Source organism: Zonotrichia leucophrys, chromosome 1A, assembly GCF_028769735.1.
Source record: "Zonotrichia leucophrys gambelii isolate GWCS_2022_RI chromosome 1A, RI_Zleu_2.0, whole genome shotgun sequence".
Classification (NCBI taxonomy): Eukaryota; Metazoa; Chordata; class Aves; order Passeriformes; family Passerellidae; genus Zonotrichia; species Zonotrichia leucophrys.
Window position 1 is genome coordinate 47658760 of NC_088170.1, and position 17533 is coordinate 47676292.

The 17533-nt window shown below is 40.6% G+C and overlaps 1 protein-coding gene across 1 annotated transcript in view; it reads left to right on the top strand.

The window, feature by feature from the left end:
• The first annotated feature begins 8496 nt into the window (after positions 1 to 8496).
• TES (testin LIM domain protein) overlaps positions 8497 to 17533 on the top strand; it is a 28396-nt gene continuing 19359 nt past the window's right edge. Inside the window, exon 1 of the mRNA XM_064702680.1 lies at positions 8497 to 8624. Coding sequence (XP_064558750.1) covers positions 8598 to 8624 — 27 coding nt within the window. The 5' untranslated portion in view covers positions 8497 to 8597. The remainder of the gene's footprint in view (positions 8625 to 17533) is intronic.

Genomic DNA, 17533 nt, shown 5'->3' on the forward strand with positions numbered 1-17533 from the left:
AGTGTGTCCTGAACAACCAGCCCCCCAAACTTGCCTCCACCTATTCATCTTTAAGGGCTAATCCCTATTCCCTTCTGGACATAATTTTGTCACAAAGCTGTCTCACAGCTGTATTTAACAGTCCTCCCAATTCTGCTTCTGCAAGGATTTCTCCCATTATCTCACTTTGAAGTTCCACGATAACTTTGAAAATCCACAATAATTTCTCTGCTACCAACTACACCATCATGCTCCTCTCCTTCTGCTCTCTCTCATGTTTGATTTCTTTCACTGCCATTTCAGGTCTCTACAATCAGCTCACTAAGACGACCAAAAATAAAATAATCACAAGATTAATACGTTTCTACTGGTTACAGAGTTGAACTGGCTACTCAAGTAATCAGGTAAGAACCAGAAATGGCACAAATAAGGTCATTAGACTGGGCAAAGGGCAGAAATGCAGGAAGAAGGAAAAATCAGAACTGCTGCTTTAGAAATGGATGTCAGATAGAACTAGATGTCTTCTCTCATTGCTCCTCAGCTACACAGCCACCTTTACTGAATTTTTTTAATCAAGTGAAAATGTTTTTATTTCTCTCCAAAACACATTTGTTAATGGTACGCAAGCCATTATACCACTTAAATTCAATTTCACACGTGGCTGTGTAAAGCTAAAAGGATAGGCAAACTACTTGTAGGACAAGCCCCAAGAAAGACCAAATTCAGTAAGCAAATATAAGCATCCACCTGTGGTGGAACTTATGCCTCTGTAGGCTCTTTGTCACAGGAAATAAAATCAGATTTTCTGAAAACTTTTGAAAAATCTTTTTATTGGTTAAAGAAGCAGTTCTCTCTGATTCTTGAGACATCAGCTGCAGTCCTGCATATTGAGCCATGCTTCAGAGCTAGAAAACCTCTACACCAAAAGCTTCCAAGTCAAACATCAGAATAAAATGGCCAAAATGAATTATATGACATGTATTTTAATTTTAAATGAAGGCACACGTGTAGGAAAACTAGCTCTGTGGCTGACTTATGACTCTTATCTAACATTCCCACCTGCTGGATCAGAGCCTAAACTTGTATTTCAATAGAGGCAGCAAATGACAGACTCATATCAAGGCCATATTATATTATGACATTGTTATATGAAGAAGAATTAGAGTGCAGCAGAAAGTCTTCCAGGACTGATAAAAACAGAAGTGGCAAGCCCAAGCAGGGAGTTTACTTACTGTAGTTCAGATAATTGTCCTAATTTTGATTTTTCTTCCTGTATACCACATACACCATCTGAAATTATAAATCACGTCCCCTGAGACTAGTCCTTCGACAACCTGTAAGTTACTGAGTAAGATCTCAAGTGGGTACCTTTTTGGCTGGGTTAACAGTAGGTTTGATCAGTAGAAAAAGCAAGAGTCTTTGATCTATCAGAGTGAGAGCTTGGAGACCTATGACCCTAATGACAACTTCAGTTCATTTAATAGAAATAATTGTTCTTGCAGAACCAAGCCAGAAAAATTTTTGATGACTCTGAAAGGAGTCCTGTATGCAGAAAGTCTGATCATCAGAGCCCTTTTCCTAAGCCATTCCTAAGCCAGATTTGCTTTTCTCAGATGTGGGTGGCAAGTACCACAGGATACTGGATTATGAACAGACACATAAAGAACTCAATTATCTATTAATGTTCCTTGGCATCTGTAGTCATAAAGGCATGATCTCATATACTGTAACTACTTTCTTTCAATAGCATTAGACATCATCTCTTCAAGCATAGGCTGAAGTTATTAAATACAAATTATAGCAAAAGAGTTGCTCTGATTCTATCCAGATGGTACTTAAATTATCCTTCTCTAGACATATACAATCTTTATGTAAATTATTACTAATGGAAAATCTGAGAACCACAGAACCTTTGCTGGAGCTCTCTTGCATGGGAAAGAAGCCAAACAAGTGCTCATAACACTTTATTGTTAGCAGAGCTGTATAGGAAATTATTTCCATTCCGCAGTTTTTTCGAGAGCAGAAATAAAAAATTCTCTCGCATTGCATTGGAACAAAACCAAGAATGTTCCAAGTGAGAAACATGACAGAAACAGCCTTTATCCTTTATTGAACTAACTACTCCCAGAGTTGAAGTATTCCCCATGGTTACAGGCTTCTACTCTGACCTAGGCAAAGAAGCATCAGATATTGCACTTCTGCAACTCATGTAAATACCTTAGTCCTAATGAGATGGGGTGTTTTTGTGTCTACTGTCATCAAAATTCCACTCCTAGTATTTGAACTCCTGCAGAAAAATTTGATTTCAAAGAACTGCTCTGTTGTCGTGACAAAATAAAAAGCTGTTTGCCATAAAATTTCTAAATAACCATAGTTTCCAAAATTTTGCCTCTGGATATTGAGAGACCTCTGACATAATTCACAACAAAACAAAAAAGATAGATAACTTATTGACTTAGATGAAGTCCATGGAGCTAATAAATAAACATCAAATTTTTGATTTCTCTTCAGATGGAAAATACAAGTATGTAGATAGCTGCTCCAATGATGGACACAATATTTGCAATAAGGCATTATCAGTGGACAGAGGGGAAGGATCACGCCCCTCAACCTGCTGCCCAGGATATCCTATGTCTTCTTTGCCACAAAGGCAAATTGCTAGTGCATGATCAACTTGGTGTCCTCCAATACCACCATGTCCTTTTCCATAAAGCTGCTTTTGAATGGCTCAGCCCCCCGCAGGTAATGGTGCCTGGGGGTGTTTCTCCCCAGCTGCAGGAGTCTGCAATTCTTGTTGAATTTCAAGAGGTTTCTGTCAGCCCATTTTTCCAGCCTGTCCAGATCTCTCTAGATGGCAGTAGGATCCCCTGGTATGTTTGGCACACCCACCTGTTTTGCATCATCAGCAAGCTTGCTGTGAAAATGCTCTGCCCCATCACCCAGTAATGAGGATGCTTCTCTCATCTACCAAGCCAGTTATCTCATGGATGCACCTCAGGACCATATCAGGTTGGTCAAGCATGACTTGGTAAATCCATGCTGAATACCCTCCTCCTTTACGTGCCTGGAAATGATTCCTGGGATTAGCTGCTCCATCAAACATCACAGGGATAAAGGTGAGGGTGAGTGGTCTGTAGTTCCCTTGGTTCTCCTTCTCCTGCTTCTTTTGCAGATAGGAGTGACAACTACTTGTCTCCAGTCTTCTCCCAGTCACCATGATGAATCCAAAATGATCAGCTGGTCTCACAATAGCATCATCCAGCCTTCTTGGCAGTCATGGATACCTCCCATTAGGGCCTATACATTTACATATGTCCAGCTTGCTTTTGTATGCTCCAACCTCACCTTCTCCCACCAAAGGTATGTCTTCCTTGTTCCAGTCTTTCCCACTTCAGATATCTGGGATATCTGAAGGCCAGTCTTATTAGTAAAGACTGAGGTGAGGATGGCAATGCCTTTTGCATGTACCATGTCACCAGGGCCACTTCCCCATTCAGCAGCATGTCCACACTTCCCCTACTCCTCCTTTTGCTACTTGTGTACTCTAGAACTTTATCTTGCTTCTTTTGACATCCTTTCTCAGATTCAACTACAAGTGGGCTTTGCCTTTCATAGACATATCTTTGCATGCCAGACAGTGCCTCAGTATCCCTCTCAGGTTACCCATTCAGGTTTCCACCTTCTATAAACTCCCTTTATATGTTTGAATTTTGCCAGGAGCTCCTTTTTCTTCCATGAACGAAATATGTATGGAACTTACATACTATACAATAAGCTTTCCAAAGAACAAGTGCATCTCTGGCTTTACTTAGTATTTTTCTGGTGCCATACATTTAATTTCTTATCATTTATACTACCTTTTGAGGAGGTGTTTGAGAAGGTGTTGAGTAGGGTTTTTTGCCTAAGTAAATTTACCTCTATTAGAGATTTAATAATGCAGGAACCTTCTTCAGATTGTAACTACACATGCTGTGACTTGGACTGAAAACCAGAGATGAAATAAAAGAATTAGCTCCCTTCTCCAATACATCATTTCTGATTTATATCCAATAATTGACTTAGAAACCTAAAAGTGACATGTTTAGTTTCCATGCTAGGTGACCTAAGGCACATAGAGGTCATGGAGCAATCCCATAACTCAGAACAGGCTCCAAGCCATGAAGCATACTGAGAAGAAAAGAAATGATAGTCAGCAAACAGCTGTCTCCCAACTCAGCCAAATCACCCATACTTGACAGAAAATATCTCTGCTTTTTAGGAAACAGAGACTCCTTCTATCCCATTTCTTTCAAAGGAAAGAGAACAGCTTACTCTTTCCTTATAGAAGTTTTTTCTTTTACTGTTTTCTCCCCTTCTCTTTATGCTCCTAAAACTGTCTACAAAGTTGACAAGTTCAAGTTTCTCTTCTGGTTGAAGGAAGCTTTGATTTTCCCAGCAAGTCATAATCATCAAGCTACACCACATTTTGCTTTGTCAGTGTTTCAAAAGTCACAGGGACGGTCAGGAAGAACAAGAAAGAGCATGACTGTAGCCTGTGTTAAGGGCTCTTTGGATAACAAACCCTCATTTGTCAAACTATAAGTCTACCCAACATCTGGCCAATGTAGGCCTTGGGACTGCATGGCCACATGGACAGATCCACTGTGTCACTGCTTCAGTGAGCTCTTTTTCTTTTCTGTACAGTGGAACTACTTTAAAAGCATAGCTAACACAATGTAGCCAAACTCTGGGAGCTAGTCCACAGTCCTAACAGATGGAAGCTGTAGTTTGATTCCCCATCATGCTGATGAAATCTTAAGACTTTGCATTCTGACTTGGGGGAAGGTTCAATATCTACCCAGGCTTTATAGAAAAAGTGGGGCAGAGCCTCTTCTTTCTGTATTCTTTTAAAAGGCAACAGCTGTTACCAAAAGCTTTACAAGGTTCTTAAATCCAACTCTATTTCATGCATGGTTGGAAACTTCCTAACGTAATAAGCCTCTCTGTAGAGTGAAATACAGTGAAGTTTAGTTTCTAGAGTTACAATGGATGAAGCATGAAATAATTATCAAAATTACTGTGTCAATATTAACACTTGCAGCCTCTGAAATCTGAGACAGTAAATAGCAAAACAATTAAAGTACAATGGAAAACCATGTATATGCTTACCTAGTAAGCAGATAATCAGTAATGCCTCCAGACTTACAACTTTTGATCTCTGCACCCAAATTCCCTTCTGGGTTTTTATTGGACGTGCCACAAGACATTTTATTTAACATTCCTTTGTTTTATTCAAATAGATTCAAAAATGCAAATATTATTCCCTTCTCAAACTGGTATGCTTTTTTAAAACTAAATTAGTGTGTTAAGCCACTTTGAAGCAAGACAGACTCCTTATATTTATATCACACTTCAGATTGTATTTACAGAAAAAAGATCTTAAAAGCACAGTGTCATTTCTTCTAACATATAAAGCACTGAGAAAACAGAAAAACTAGAAGAATTTAACTGGAAGCTAATCTCAAGTATTTGCTTGAAAAGTTTAAACAGAAGAATTGTTTATTAAATAACAGCTTTACTGGAAACAAATTTTCAGCATTGCTCAGTTATGATATCTTCCATCTGAGGATGGACATATAAATCAGCTATATAATCTACATATCTAATGTTTGGAGAAATGTAGTTACATTTATCATTATGGTATCTGAGTGCAAAGAAAACCGTAAAACCAGGAAAATTATCTGACAGACCATCCACTCCCTGCTGTCCTTGTTCCCAGAAATGTATACGGTAGAAGTATTGTCTTTTCCATCTTCTGCCTGTTGGCTTCATGAACCTTGCTGTGGGAAAGTTAGTGCTGGGTTACATTGTGCTCTTTCCTCAGAAAATACTAATATTTAAAACAGGTATTGGATATTTCCCAGTTATAATAAAGCCCAGCTCTGTGCCCTGGCATGTCAATATTGCTCCCCTGGCAACTTCAGAATCTTTAAGTAGAAGAGTCATACAGGGTCATATTACGGAATAGGGAATTATTTCTGCCAGGCAAATTAAAGCCATAGAAAACACAAAAAACAGTTACAATCTTAAAATTCATTCTTTATTGGTCCCAGAGAAAGTGTGTTCCAACAGCAGCCTGCTGGTTTGCAAACCAGAAGTTTTATATTGTTGTCTGCATTTTTTATTAGATACACAAATTTGTAGGCTTCATATATGAATTTGCAGATAGGAGAGTTTTTAAAAAATTACTATATTCTGGCACTAGATGACACAATTGCAACATGCACAAATCACAACCAGAGCATCTCCAAGCCAAGAAGTTTAGGAAAAATATAAGCAAGTGAAATTATTATTAACTGAGCAGTTATAGCTTAATAGGGGAAAAAAAAGAAAAATTACATTATCAAAACCATTATTATGCAATTATACCCAGAGAGATAAGGATAAGCAAAATAGACTTAAATCATACAAGATTTTCTTTCACTTCTTCTTTGTTTCCTAGAATGAAAATATGCTGCTACATCCATTCCCAAATGAAAAGCATATAATGACAACTATGATGGTTTCATTTCTCTGCTTAGTAGGTCAAAAATACCTATCTAGTCCTTTTAATTGCTGGCATTCATCAGCATATTTACTGAACAGGAATAATCTCCTGCTTGCTCCTTTGACTGTAGTCTGAGGAAGTTAAGAGGCTTGATGGTATTCAAACTATAGGGTCCCAGGTACACCAACATCAGGCACTCTTAACTTCCCCTTGTCTTTCACCCCCCAAACCACCAGGAATTAATCACTAAACCAAACAAAACAGAGTGAGAACCAGAAATGAAAACCAAAGTGTCAAACCCAACCAAACAAAATACATGCAACAGTTCCTATTGTTCACCTCTGTAAGGGAGACACACACTAAATACAGCAGCATTACTTGGTGGACTATGTCCTCTCATTTTTTCTAATGATACAGTTTGACCCCACCCTCTCTTAGTTTTTTACTGAACTTCTTGGTGAAGATCTGCTGCATAGATTTACCTGTAGGAGCTGTTGGCCCATGGCATACACCACTCCTAGCCGAAAAGTCAGTTTTGCTTTCGTGTGCTAACAGACAACACACAAACAATAAAACAAACAAAAACATTTTTGCCTTCTTTCAACAAGTGGTGTCAGACAAAAAAGATTAAATGCTGAAATATAAGTATCTCTGGCCTCTGGGGAAGAAACAAAATTATCTAAGATCTACTTGAGAAAAACTGGTAATTGTGGAGAGAAAACACTAGATTCTGCAAATGAATGAAAAAAAAAATCTATCAAATTTTTCACCATCACTTCCTAGGGTAGCTATAAAGTCTGTATGAATGTTTGCTACTTTTTCCAAAGATAAAGAAAAAAAATGAAACATTAAAATATTTATGGAAGTATTCAGTCTTGCAAATGCTTAAATTTTTTGTCATCTTGCATTACGTATACATTATAGGTAAAACACAATTTATTTTATCAGCGGCATCCGAGGACTGAACACGTGTGCATACGTGTTGGAAGACTGAGATCAGGGCCGGATTTCTTTTCCGGCGGGCAGGGAGGTGGAGCCTGGCCCAGCCCTTGCGGGCACGGCCCTGCTTCCCGGGAAGTCGCTGGGAATCCGGGAGCAGTCTCGGCCTGGCGGGGCACGGTAGAACCTTGGCCGGCTCCTGCTCCTCCTCAAGTCCATAAACCACAGAATTGTCAGGGTTGGTGGGGACCTCTGGAGATGATCTAGTCCGATCGCCCTGACAAGGCTGGGTCGCGTAGAGAAAGTGGCACAGGAATGTGGCGAGGTGGAATGTCTCCAGTGAGGGAGACTCCATGACCTCTCTGGGCAGCCTGTTCTAGTACTCCGTCATCCTCAAAGTGAGAAAGTTCTTCCTTATGTTGAGGTGAAACATTTGTGTTTTAGTTTATAGCCATTGCTTCTGGTTCTGTCACTGGGCACCACTGAGAGGAGCCTGACAGGATCCAGCTGACAGCCGCCTTTGAGATATTTATGCATTAATGTGATCCCCTCTCAGTGGTCTCTAGACTAAACAGGCCCAGCTGCTGCAGTCTCTCCTCATAAAAGAGATGCTCCAGACCCCAGATGATCTTTGTGGCCCTCACTGGGCCCTCTCCAGTACTCTTTGTCTCTCCTGTGCTGAGGAGCCCAGAACCCAACCCAGCGCTCCAGATGTGCCTCGCTAGGGCCGAGCAGAGGGGCAGGACCTCCTGCTGCCCATACTGCTCCCGATGCACCCCAGGTTACCACTGGCACTCCTGCCTCAAGGGCACACTCGCATTTACAGCCCAAGATTTCCTCTTTTCTCATGCTTCGGGAGGCTCAGCATTTGCACGGGTGTGACCTGAAGACGAGAGCCCGCACCGGACCGGCAGCGCCCCTCCCTCACCTCCCGCCGCACCGGGGCTGACTCAGGGCCGGGCCGGGCCGGGCCGGGCGGGGCCGGGCGGCGCGGATTGGCTGCCGGGCTGGCGGCGGCCGGCGGGGATTGGCTGCCGCGCGGCCTTTGTTCGGCTGCAGCCACTGCCGCAGGGCAGCGGAAGTTTGAGCGTGGCGGAGCGCGCGAGCGGAGACTCGTCCGTGGGAGCTGCCTCAGAGCCCGAACCGCCCCGCCATGGACCTGGAGAATAAAGTGAAGAAGGTAAGGGGGGGGCTGCCCGCCGAGCTCTCTGCCGCGCACGCCGCTGTCCGCTCTCCGGGGAGCGGCGGACCCGCCTCGGCGCTGCAGCCCCCGCGGGGACTGCCCTGGGCTCGCCCCTCGGATGCCGGGGTCAGCCCTTGCCGCTCCCCGCGTTCCCGCCCGGGCCCCGTGGCAGCAGAGCCCCTGCCGGGTATCCCGGTGCGCGCACGGCCGGGCTGCCTCCCTGCTGCCGGCCCTCGGTCATCGCCGCCGCTGGTGCCCCAGGTGGGGACATACCGGTGTTCTGTCATGCAGTAAAACATGTGTTCGGTCCCCCCAATAAACCCCGAGATGTGATAGTTGTTTTCACGTACGTGTGCTGTGTGTGTAGTATGAAACTGAAATTGCAAGCAGCCGAGTCGCTGTTTGTGGTTATGTTAGTGATTGATTGCAGACCTGTGATGTGACGGAGTCCTTGCAAGTGTGTTATCAGCGGTCCTATGGATTACCTCCTTGAGCCAGAAGCTTGGCCTTGATTTTTCTTCGTTTTTAAAGGTATATTGACTAGTTAGTTACATTAAACTGGCAAGAAACAAAAGGTAAGTAAAATAAAGCGATAGGTAATCCAATTGTATTGAATCTCTTTCCAAAATTAACCATTTAAAACTTCCTATGTAAAACTGACTTCACGTGGGATACTCTTTGCTTCTAATTCTTTCACAAATTAAATGTACTGCTAAAGCACTGACTTATTTTTAATTTAAAACTTATTTGTAGTATCTTTTTTGATACTATTTGATAAGTAGAAAAGGAGCTTTATATGTGAACATGGGTGAAATCTGTACACAACCTTCATGGATATGTGAAAAGAAGTCCTTTGAAATGCATGTTGTATGAATTTTTGGGGGGGATTTATTCCTGAATTGTTTTATTTAAAGGTAGCAACTTGTTTTAAAACACACCTATGTCCTTTGTATACCTGTGTGCTTTTCCAGCTTGCAGGCTAGAGGCTGACCTGGGGGAGGAAATAGTTGTGTAGTGTGAAAGGACACCGGTTAAGGCTGAATCCTGGCAGTGGGTGGCCCTGAGTTACAGCTTGCTTCAGGTGATGTCACCGTGTGATAGTGTCACTTGGGTGAGGCTCCTGCTTTGGAGGAGCTGCCTATCTCAACCCCCAGTCATCAGGCCATCAGTTTATAGATGGGTGTAGCTAAGTACTGTTGCTGTGTTTAGAAGCTGGTTGTGTGCACAGCATTGTTCCCTTTCTGTGACTCCTTGAATGCAATGAAAATAAGCTTCTTGAGTAGATTTGCTTGTATTTTCTTAGCACAATTTAAAACTTAAACTTGATGGCATCACAGAGTTTGTTTGCTGGAAGCTCTTTGAGCTCCAGGAGGTGAAAGACGCATATTTGTGGAAGATAGAGCATTCTAATTCAGAATTTATCTCAAGAGAAAATAAATTTGGGGTGTGAAATCACTGATAAAAATTCTGCTGATAATGGAGTCATGGTTTGAGTGAACTTGTAGCTGCCAAACCTCTGCTTGAAATTAATTATTGGGTAGTTGTGTGTGTTTTAAATGTATTGACTGTTTTGCTGTATTTTTCCTGGTTATCTTTTAGTTCTCTTCTCCATCAACTTTGAAGGTTCCTGAAGACTTTTCTGAACCTGCTCAAATAGACACAAAAGCTAGTGCCACAAACGAAACCAGCAAAGCTCTGTTTTATGATAGTATTTCTGTTCTACTCTGCTTTAGTGTTAATACACAGAGATGTCTATGATTTGAAAACCATCACATTTTCTCTGTTTCTACTACATGTACATTCAGAAACCTGTGTCTGTTATTGTGCTGTCTCTCCTCCCTTGCTCGGGTCTTCTCATGTTTTCTCTTTGTAACTTGGATGAAGCTCATTTTCCAAGAAAACAGAAGAGGCTCTCTGAAAATCCCTACAGGGAGAACTGGGAAGCTTTACTAGGTGCCAGCAAGTTCAGTACAAAATTCTTCTTTTTTGACTACCAAAACTTATTCAATCAAAACTTCTTAAATTTTGTAAATTTTGTACACTGAATAGAATAACAGCTTCATGTCAACTCTGGAATAATTGTGTGTCTTCCTTTTCTGTCCTTTAATTCTAATTCTCAACCTGTTTGTTTTATTATCTTTTTGCTTCTGTCTTTATTTGGCAACTTCCTTCTTTCTTGAAAGGTGGAAGAACATTCTGAGAAATGTCCAGTCAAGATTATCAAAACCAGTGAGCTACTTGGTTTTCAGAAGAAACTTGTCCTGAGATGGAGATGCCTGTCAGCATCAGTCAAAAGCAGCAGTCAGATTTTTAGTCAATCAGCAGTAGTGGGTTGCTTTACCACATGCTGTAGTTCTCGCCTTTGTCTAGCACCCTGGAGCAAAATAGCTTCAGTTCTCTTACAAAATGTACATTATGTAACCTTTTATTTTGTAGTGACTTGTAGGTATTTGTTGCCTGGCAAATAACCTGATAAATATTATGGAGTGGTGAATGGCTAATCTGCCTGTTGGGCAGGAATTTCCTAAAGCACTGGGCAGAAGAAAGCAGGAATTGTCATGTTGTCCCCAGATGAGTAATTCCATTGCATTTTTGAACTCAGAATTTAGATGTTGGCTATTCTGTAGCCCTGGTGTTCAGCAGAGCAGAAGGAAATGAATGCCTGTTGGAGCAGCATGTGGTGTGGAGGCTCAGACACTCGGTTGATGCTGTAGAAAAGCTTCCCCTACCCACAACTGCTAATTTATGACTGTACAGGTTAATATAATGAAATGTTTTCTGTTTCTGGGAAACCTGATAGATCAAGTTTCCAAGGTCACATTCCTAAGATTTCTCTAAGTGTCAGTAATCCATGAGTCCATTCTTCAGTTTTGAGCTTCTGTATTGTCTCTTTGGAAAGCTGCTATATAGATTTGTATCTACATGTCTGGGTTTGTGTGAAGAAAAAAAAGTCTGTTTTCATTGCTGATACTAGGTTTGTGGGAGTTTTTCTCCAAATGTAGGAGTTCTGTCACAGTCTGTCTGATTGGAACTGCTTCCCTCCAGGACAAGACCACTAGGACTCCAACCATGTACCTGTTCTTCAGCAGGAGAGCTACTGCCCCACCTGCACGATTTCTAAGCCATGCTTTCAGCAGTGGATGCCTTATATACTTTTTCCTCTTGTGACAGAAAAGCAGCAGTCCTGTTTAACATACCCTTCTGAAGGAATCTTAAGGGCACAGTTCCTTTGGCTCAGACTTAATTTAGCTTCTGTTTGGTTTCTTTCATGTGTTGTAAAACTCATCTTGCTGTCTTAATAAGTGGCCAAAGGAACCAGTACTGCGTGTAGCCAGATGTCTCCCTTGGTCTGAATCCTGGGCTCTGGACAGCCACAACCTGCCAGAAACAGAAATTTCAGCATGAACTTTCTGCACTGAGCAATATACATGCAGATGTGTGGTCATGTAAATTTTGTAGTCAGTTCCCCATGCATTTTAGAGCTATTAAGTAACAGGCAAACATCTAGGCAGTGAATAGTGTCTTTTTGGCTGCCTTGTGAATACTAAGTCTAAGACTTTCCTGGTCTGTTGCAATTTTCCTTTTGAATTCAGGGGAAATTGCACAGTTTTCTTCTTTTTCTCAGGGGGTATTAGATTTGCTCTTGCATTTGAGGATCATGAAGATAGTGTTTGCATAAAACTATTGCACAACAGAGCTGAAGGGTAAGAACAGGAGCTCCAGCTTGAAAAGTACTTGTGCAAAAAAACAGACCACTGTTTCTCCCAAATACAATATATTCTGTGTTCTCAAACCTTGCTTTGAGGCTATAGGGAGCAGAAAGATTTAATGCTTTGTGTTGAATACTCTAGCAGAACTTTGTTCTAAGAGCCTGGATTGCTGCCCTGTCTGCCACCTCTGTGAACTCGGGAAAATGAATCAGTAGGTCACGGTCCTGCTTCTCAGCCGTGCTGGCAGCACGGTCTCATGCTCCACTAGAGAAAATAAGAATCTGGCACTGAGTCTGTTCTGTATAAACTTTCACAGTATAATGCTTGCTTTATAAAGGGAACTTTGCTTGCAGTGGAGAAGGGGCAGGGCAGTTTAGGGGAAGAGGTGCAACTTCTCTAGTGGGGAATTTGTGTGTGGTTATTTTTCGATGGCGTGAGACCTAATTTGTTCTGTTACAGTTGGAAAACCAAACACTGAGTGTTTTAGACATTGCTAAGTCAACAACTGTAATGATCTTTGATAAATGAACGGTGAATAAAGTATGTATAGGAGCAAAGTCAACTTTTCTGTGTTTTGCAAAGCATGATTTAGTAATGTCTGCTGGGCTGCACTTCCTGTTGAGGTCACTGTTTGTTTTGCTGTTGCTGCTATGGAAACCCATTATAGTAGATCTTTTTTGCTGCTTCATATGTATGGTAAGATCAAAGAAATTGATCTTTTACTCAGGGATAAGTTTTGACTGAAAGTGGAAGAATCAAAAACTTTATATAGATATGACAGGAACTACTTCAGTTTTGTTCACAAGCTAAGTAACTGCTTCCTACACATGCTGTGGGATTTGAGGGTTTTTTGCCCCAGCAAAGTTAAAAAATTATGTGAACAATTTTTTGGAACACCTGTCTGAATCTACACCTCTAGCTTTTTTTTTGTCCATCATCCCTGGATAGCAGCTTGGCAAATATGGCACAGCTGAACTAAACTTTTTGACTCTTACTCTTTTTTTCCCAAGACAAAAGTACTCCCCAGGTGTCTGACTTAAATCTGTGAATATGAAGTCAAGAAACTCCTTGAATGCAGGACTGCGTGACTTTTAAGATCAGATGGACATTTCTTCCATAGGGTATAATTATAAACCAAGTATTTTGCAGCAAGGGGGAAAATTAACTAACTTTGAGTTACAGGATTTTGTCATAAAAGTAACAACGATCTGATTCTGAAGTTGTTCCTGGAAAAAAAGAAAGAAATGTCTGTTTTTCTCTAAGTAAGTAATAGTAATGGTGACTAGCAATTTTGAATGAAATTTTATTGGTAAAAGTTGCTTAAAAATACTTTTTTTACTCCAAGAAAGTATACTGAACATGTTATGCAAATGACTGTCTTCTTCCTAGCAGATACAAAGTTGACAGTTATGAGGGTGTAGATGTAAATATCTATAATGTAGTATACTTTAAAATTGTATTTTACAATCTAAATAGATATGCATTTATTTATAGAAAGAAAATAATACTAATACTAACTAATACTTATGTGTAGTGGTTGTATATATTTATATGTATGCATGGTTTTTTATAGGGATGTACATGTACAAACCCCCCATATAAATAGTTTTTGCTGATGACCAAAGTTGTTGGGGTTCTTTTAGGTCCTGGAGACCTTCAGGAAGAGCAGAGCTAAGATGAAAGCATGTCACACCTGTTACCTACCATCTCAAACTTGCTCAGATGAACAGGTTAAAGGAGTAAGGAGGCTTCTGTCATTCATGATATTTCCAGAATACACCAGATCTAACTGTACTTCAGTACTGCTGTGTATGTGTTTCTGGTTTTGTTGGGGAATTTTTTGTTGTTTTTACAGTCTGCCTTACTCTTTATTTGTGCCTTGTTTTCAGTCTGAGGTTGTCTAGCTACAGCTTTTAAAAGCAGAAAAGTGCATGCACTGCATGACTAAAGCTCCATAAAAATGAATGTGTAGGTTTTCAGGTCTGCTTCTCAAAACCTAATGTTAGAGGGCACAACTGGGTAAGAGTGCCGATGTCAGAACAAAATACATGGAGTATCGTGAAAATGCCTGTGCAGTTCTGGATGATGGATAGTGTTGTATTGGAGGTTTACAGATTGTGTTACTGTGTGTGTCAGCTGCATTCAAACTTAGCTAGTGTAATGCTGGACTTTGTGAATAAACACCACTTGTTTTCTATCCAGCTGAGCTATCTTTGATAGCTGTTAGCCTTTTGAAGGTACACTATGTAACAGTGTCTTAAATATTTAAATTGAGATGTTTGGTATTTAGTAGAAGATAACACAATAAAATAAATTCCTGTGGCTTTTGTACTATCAGGCTACTGCAGCTCCTTGATTTATTCCTCTGCCTGTCCAAATCATCATCCAAGTATTTTTCTTGGATGCAACCACTTTTTGGCATCCTTCTTTGTGTGCAAAATGGACTTCTGTACGCAGGGTTCTTAATTCCAGTCCACTTTCCCCAAACCAAACCACATTTTAAAAAACCCCAGGGTCACAGTTGCCATCAATTTTAATAGATGTGTTAAAAACAAATATAAAGTGATTTGTGGGATACTGCTCTTTGTTACAGATCTGAATTTTTTTTTTCCTTCTCATACAGTGTCTGTCAAAGTTTTTTAAGAGCATTGTCCAGATATTCATGTGTCTTTTGTAGTGGTTGGTTCTTCTATTATTTTAGAATCATAAGAAGTATCATTGCTCTGTTTTGAAAGTTTAAATGCTCTAACCTATTTTAATTTTCTGTTTGTTGTGTTTCCCTGCTGGAGATGACTTCTGATAGTACAGAATACAGTGATATAGGATCAGATCTCAGCAACAGAGCATGCACAGCAGTGAGATTTCTTAGGTTTTTCAGGGTTTTTTTGTCTGTCCTTCCTGCTTTACCTTCTCTGAAAGTGCCTAAAGCACATTAAGATGTACTAGAAATTTCTTGTTCTTTGCAGGTGCTTTCCCACTCAAACACCCAAATAGATTAATAGTTAACTGATCTTCAAACCAGAACATTCCTAGGATTTTAGGGTAAATCTAAGAATAGCTTTAGCATGGATCACTTCAGTTCTGTGCTTGGAGCATCTTCAAGCACAGGAGAAAGCTCTGCAGAAAGGATAGTGAAGAGGATTTAGTTCTGATCTGGTGCTCACTATTCATTGTTGCAATCCATTCATGACAGCATTCTCACTGTATAGCCACATCCTTTCAATTCTGGAGGGATCTGTAGCACTGGAATCTTTGATCTTTTGCAGAGGCTGAGTACAAGTATTGTGGCTTATTGTCTGTGGCAGGGTGAAGCTCACCTGTCTGGTGGTACAGGAGTCCTCTTGGGGTGAGGAAGGGAAAGCAGCTGGAGCCTGAGTTAATTCTGGTCTCGGGGTGAGACTGAGGAGATAAGAAGTGTTAAATAAACAAGAATAAATCCTTCTGATAAGCCATTTAAACTATTTCTTCAGAACTGCTGTTTCTTTTACACTTCTGAACAAACTCTTAGACACTTGAATATGATCATTAGAGTTTTTAAGATGATAGTAAGCTTCTGTGCATGACTCTCTCCTTGCTGTAAGGCAGCCAGCTTTTGTCACTAGATTCCAGAGTGAACTGAAATGGGCAGTCCTTCACTAATTGTCACTTGGCTGTAACCACTTAAAGCTTTTTGCCCTTGGGTGCTATGTATTCTTGAAAGCAGCATGCAGTGGATGATCTCAGTCATAGTTATACCATCTTCTGTACTCAGGCTGTTTAAATCAGTACTGGGTGTTTTGGTAGAACCAGATGGGTTTGGTTAGCTTTTGTTGTAAAATGAAAATTGATGGTGGTAGACAGACAGGAACCTTCTTCTGGCAGGATTCAGCTGTCTGTGCCATTTCTTCCATAACTCCATTTATGGGGAAAATGGGTTCCCTGCTGTTCCAGACATGCATTACCTCTCCAGTGCTCAGCCTGCTCTGTATCTCTGGGTGTTTCTGCCTGCAGCTGGCCATGTTCTGCAAAACACATGGAGCTAGATATGGATAGCTCTAAAGAAGCACCACACTGAAGTTTTAGGCTTTCTGAATTTCCTAAACTACAGCTGAATTGGCTGCTGAAGAACAAAATCATTTCTGAGGCTGATGCTTTCTTAGAGCTGAAGGATGTCCTGTTACAGGACTCAGGAGAAATGTGTAATGCACTGACTTGTGGATAACAATAGCCTGCAGTGATTTGGAGTTTGGCTATTTTATATCTTAATTTTTGGCAAGCAGCCATATAGTCTCTCTGTCAGAACAGAGGCTGAGGCTGTGTGTGCATCTAGAATCCCATCTAGTTTGGTTTTTAGTGTGCCTTTCAGTCTTGAGCTAAACCTTTTCCTTAAGATGCCCAGACATTGTGTTTCGAAAGGTAATTCCCTTCTTTCTGTTCCACAGCAAAGTGAAAAACCTGTTTCAAACAAGTCTCTCTCATTTGCTAATTCAATTTATTTGTCTTGAGCTGCACAAGCATTTACATGGTGGTGTGCTCTTTATTTCTGGGGAGGGAATATAGAATGCTGTATTTCTAAAGAAATCTGCCCTAAGACTGCTGATTGCGAAAGTGCAAGTAGGCTGGCTGGTTGTCTCTGTAGTCTGGAGAGAGCATGTTCTGGGTGGAGCATTTAGATAGCACATATTTCCTCTCCTTAATTTGTTTCTGAAGAGGTTTTTTTGGTTTTTTTTTTGCTTAAAAAAAAACACAACCTCTTAAATGTTAGGAGGCTTGGAAATGATAGTTAAAATGGTATTTGCAATTTTTTTATATTTCCTACTTGAATTTCAGATACTGTTTTGGAAATTCTTGAAATGCCAAGCTTATTTCTCAGTAGTATAAAACAGTATAACTGTTGTCACTGTTAAAAGTGATCCTATGTTTTTAAATCTTCTAATTGCAGTACTGATGAGTTTATGATTATTTCCCTTTCTTCTCATTCCACTCTTTTTGAAGGAAGGGAGAGCCTGAGCATAAAAAATGCCAGTTTGTAACTGAAGTAGCAGCAAGATAGAATGGGTTAATGTTGTCTTTTTTCGGGGGGAGAGGGGAGTTTTGTTTGTTTATTAGGGCGGTGCAACCATATTTTAAGTTTAACAACATTTTACAAAGGATGACTTTAAAAACAGGAAAAACAACACCAAATGAAAAACAACCTGTCTCTCCCTCCTCCCCCCC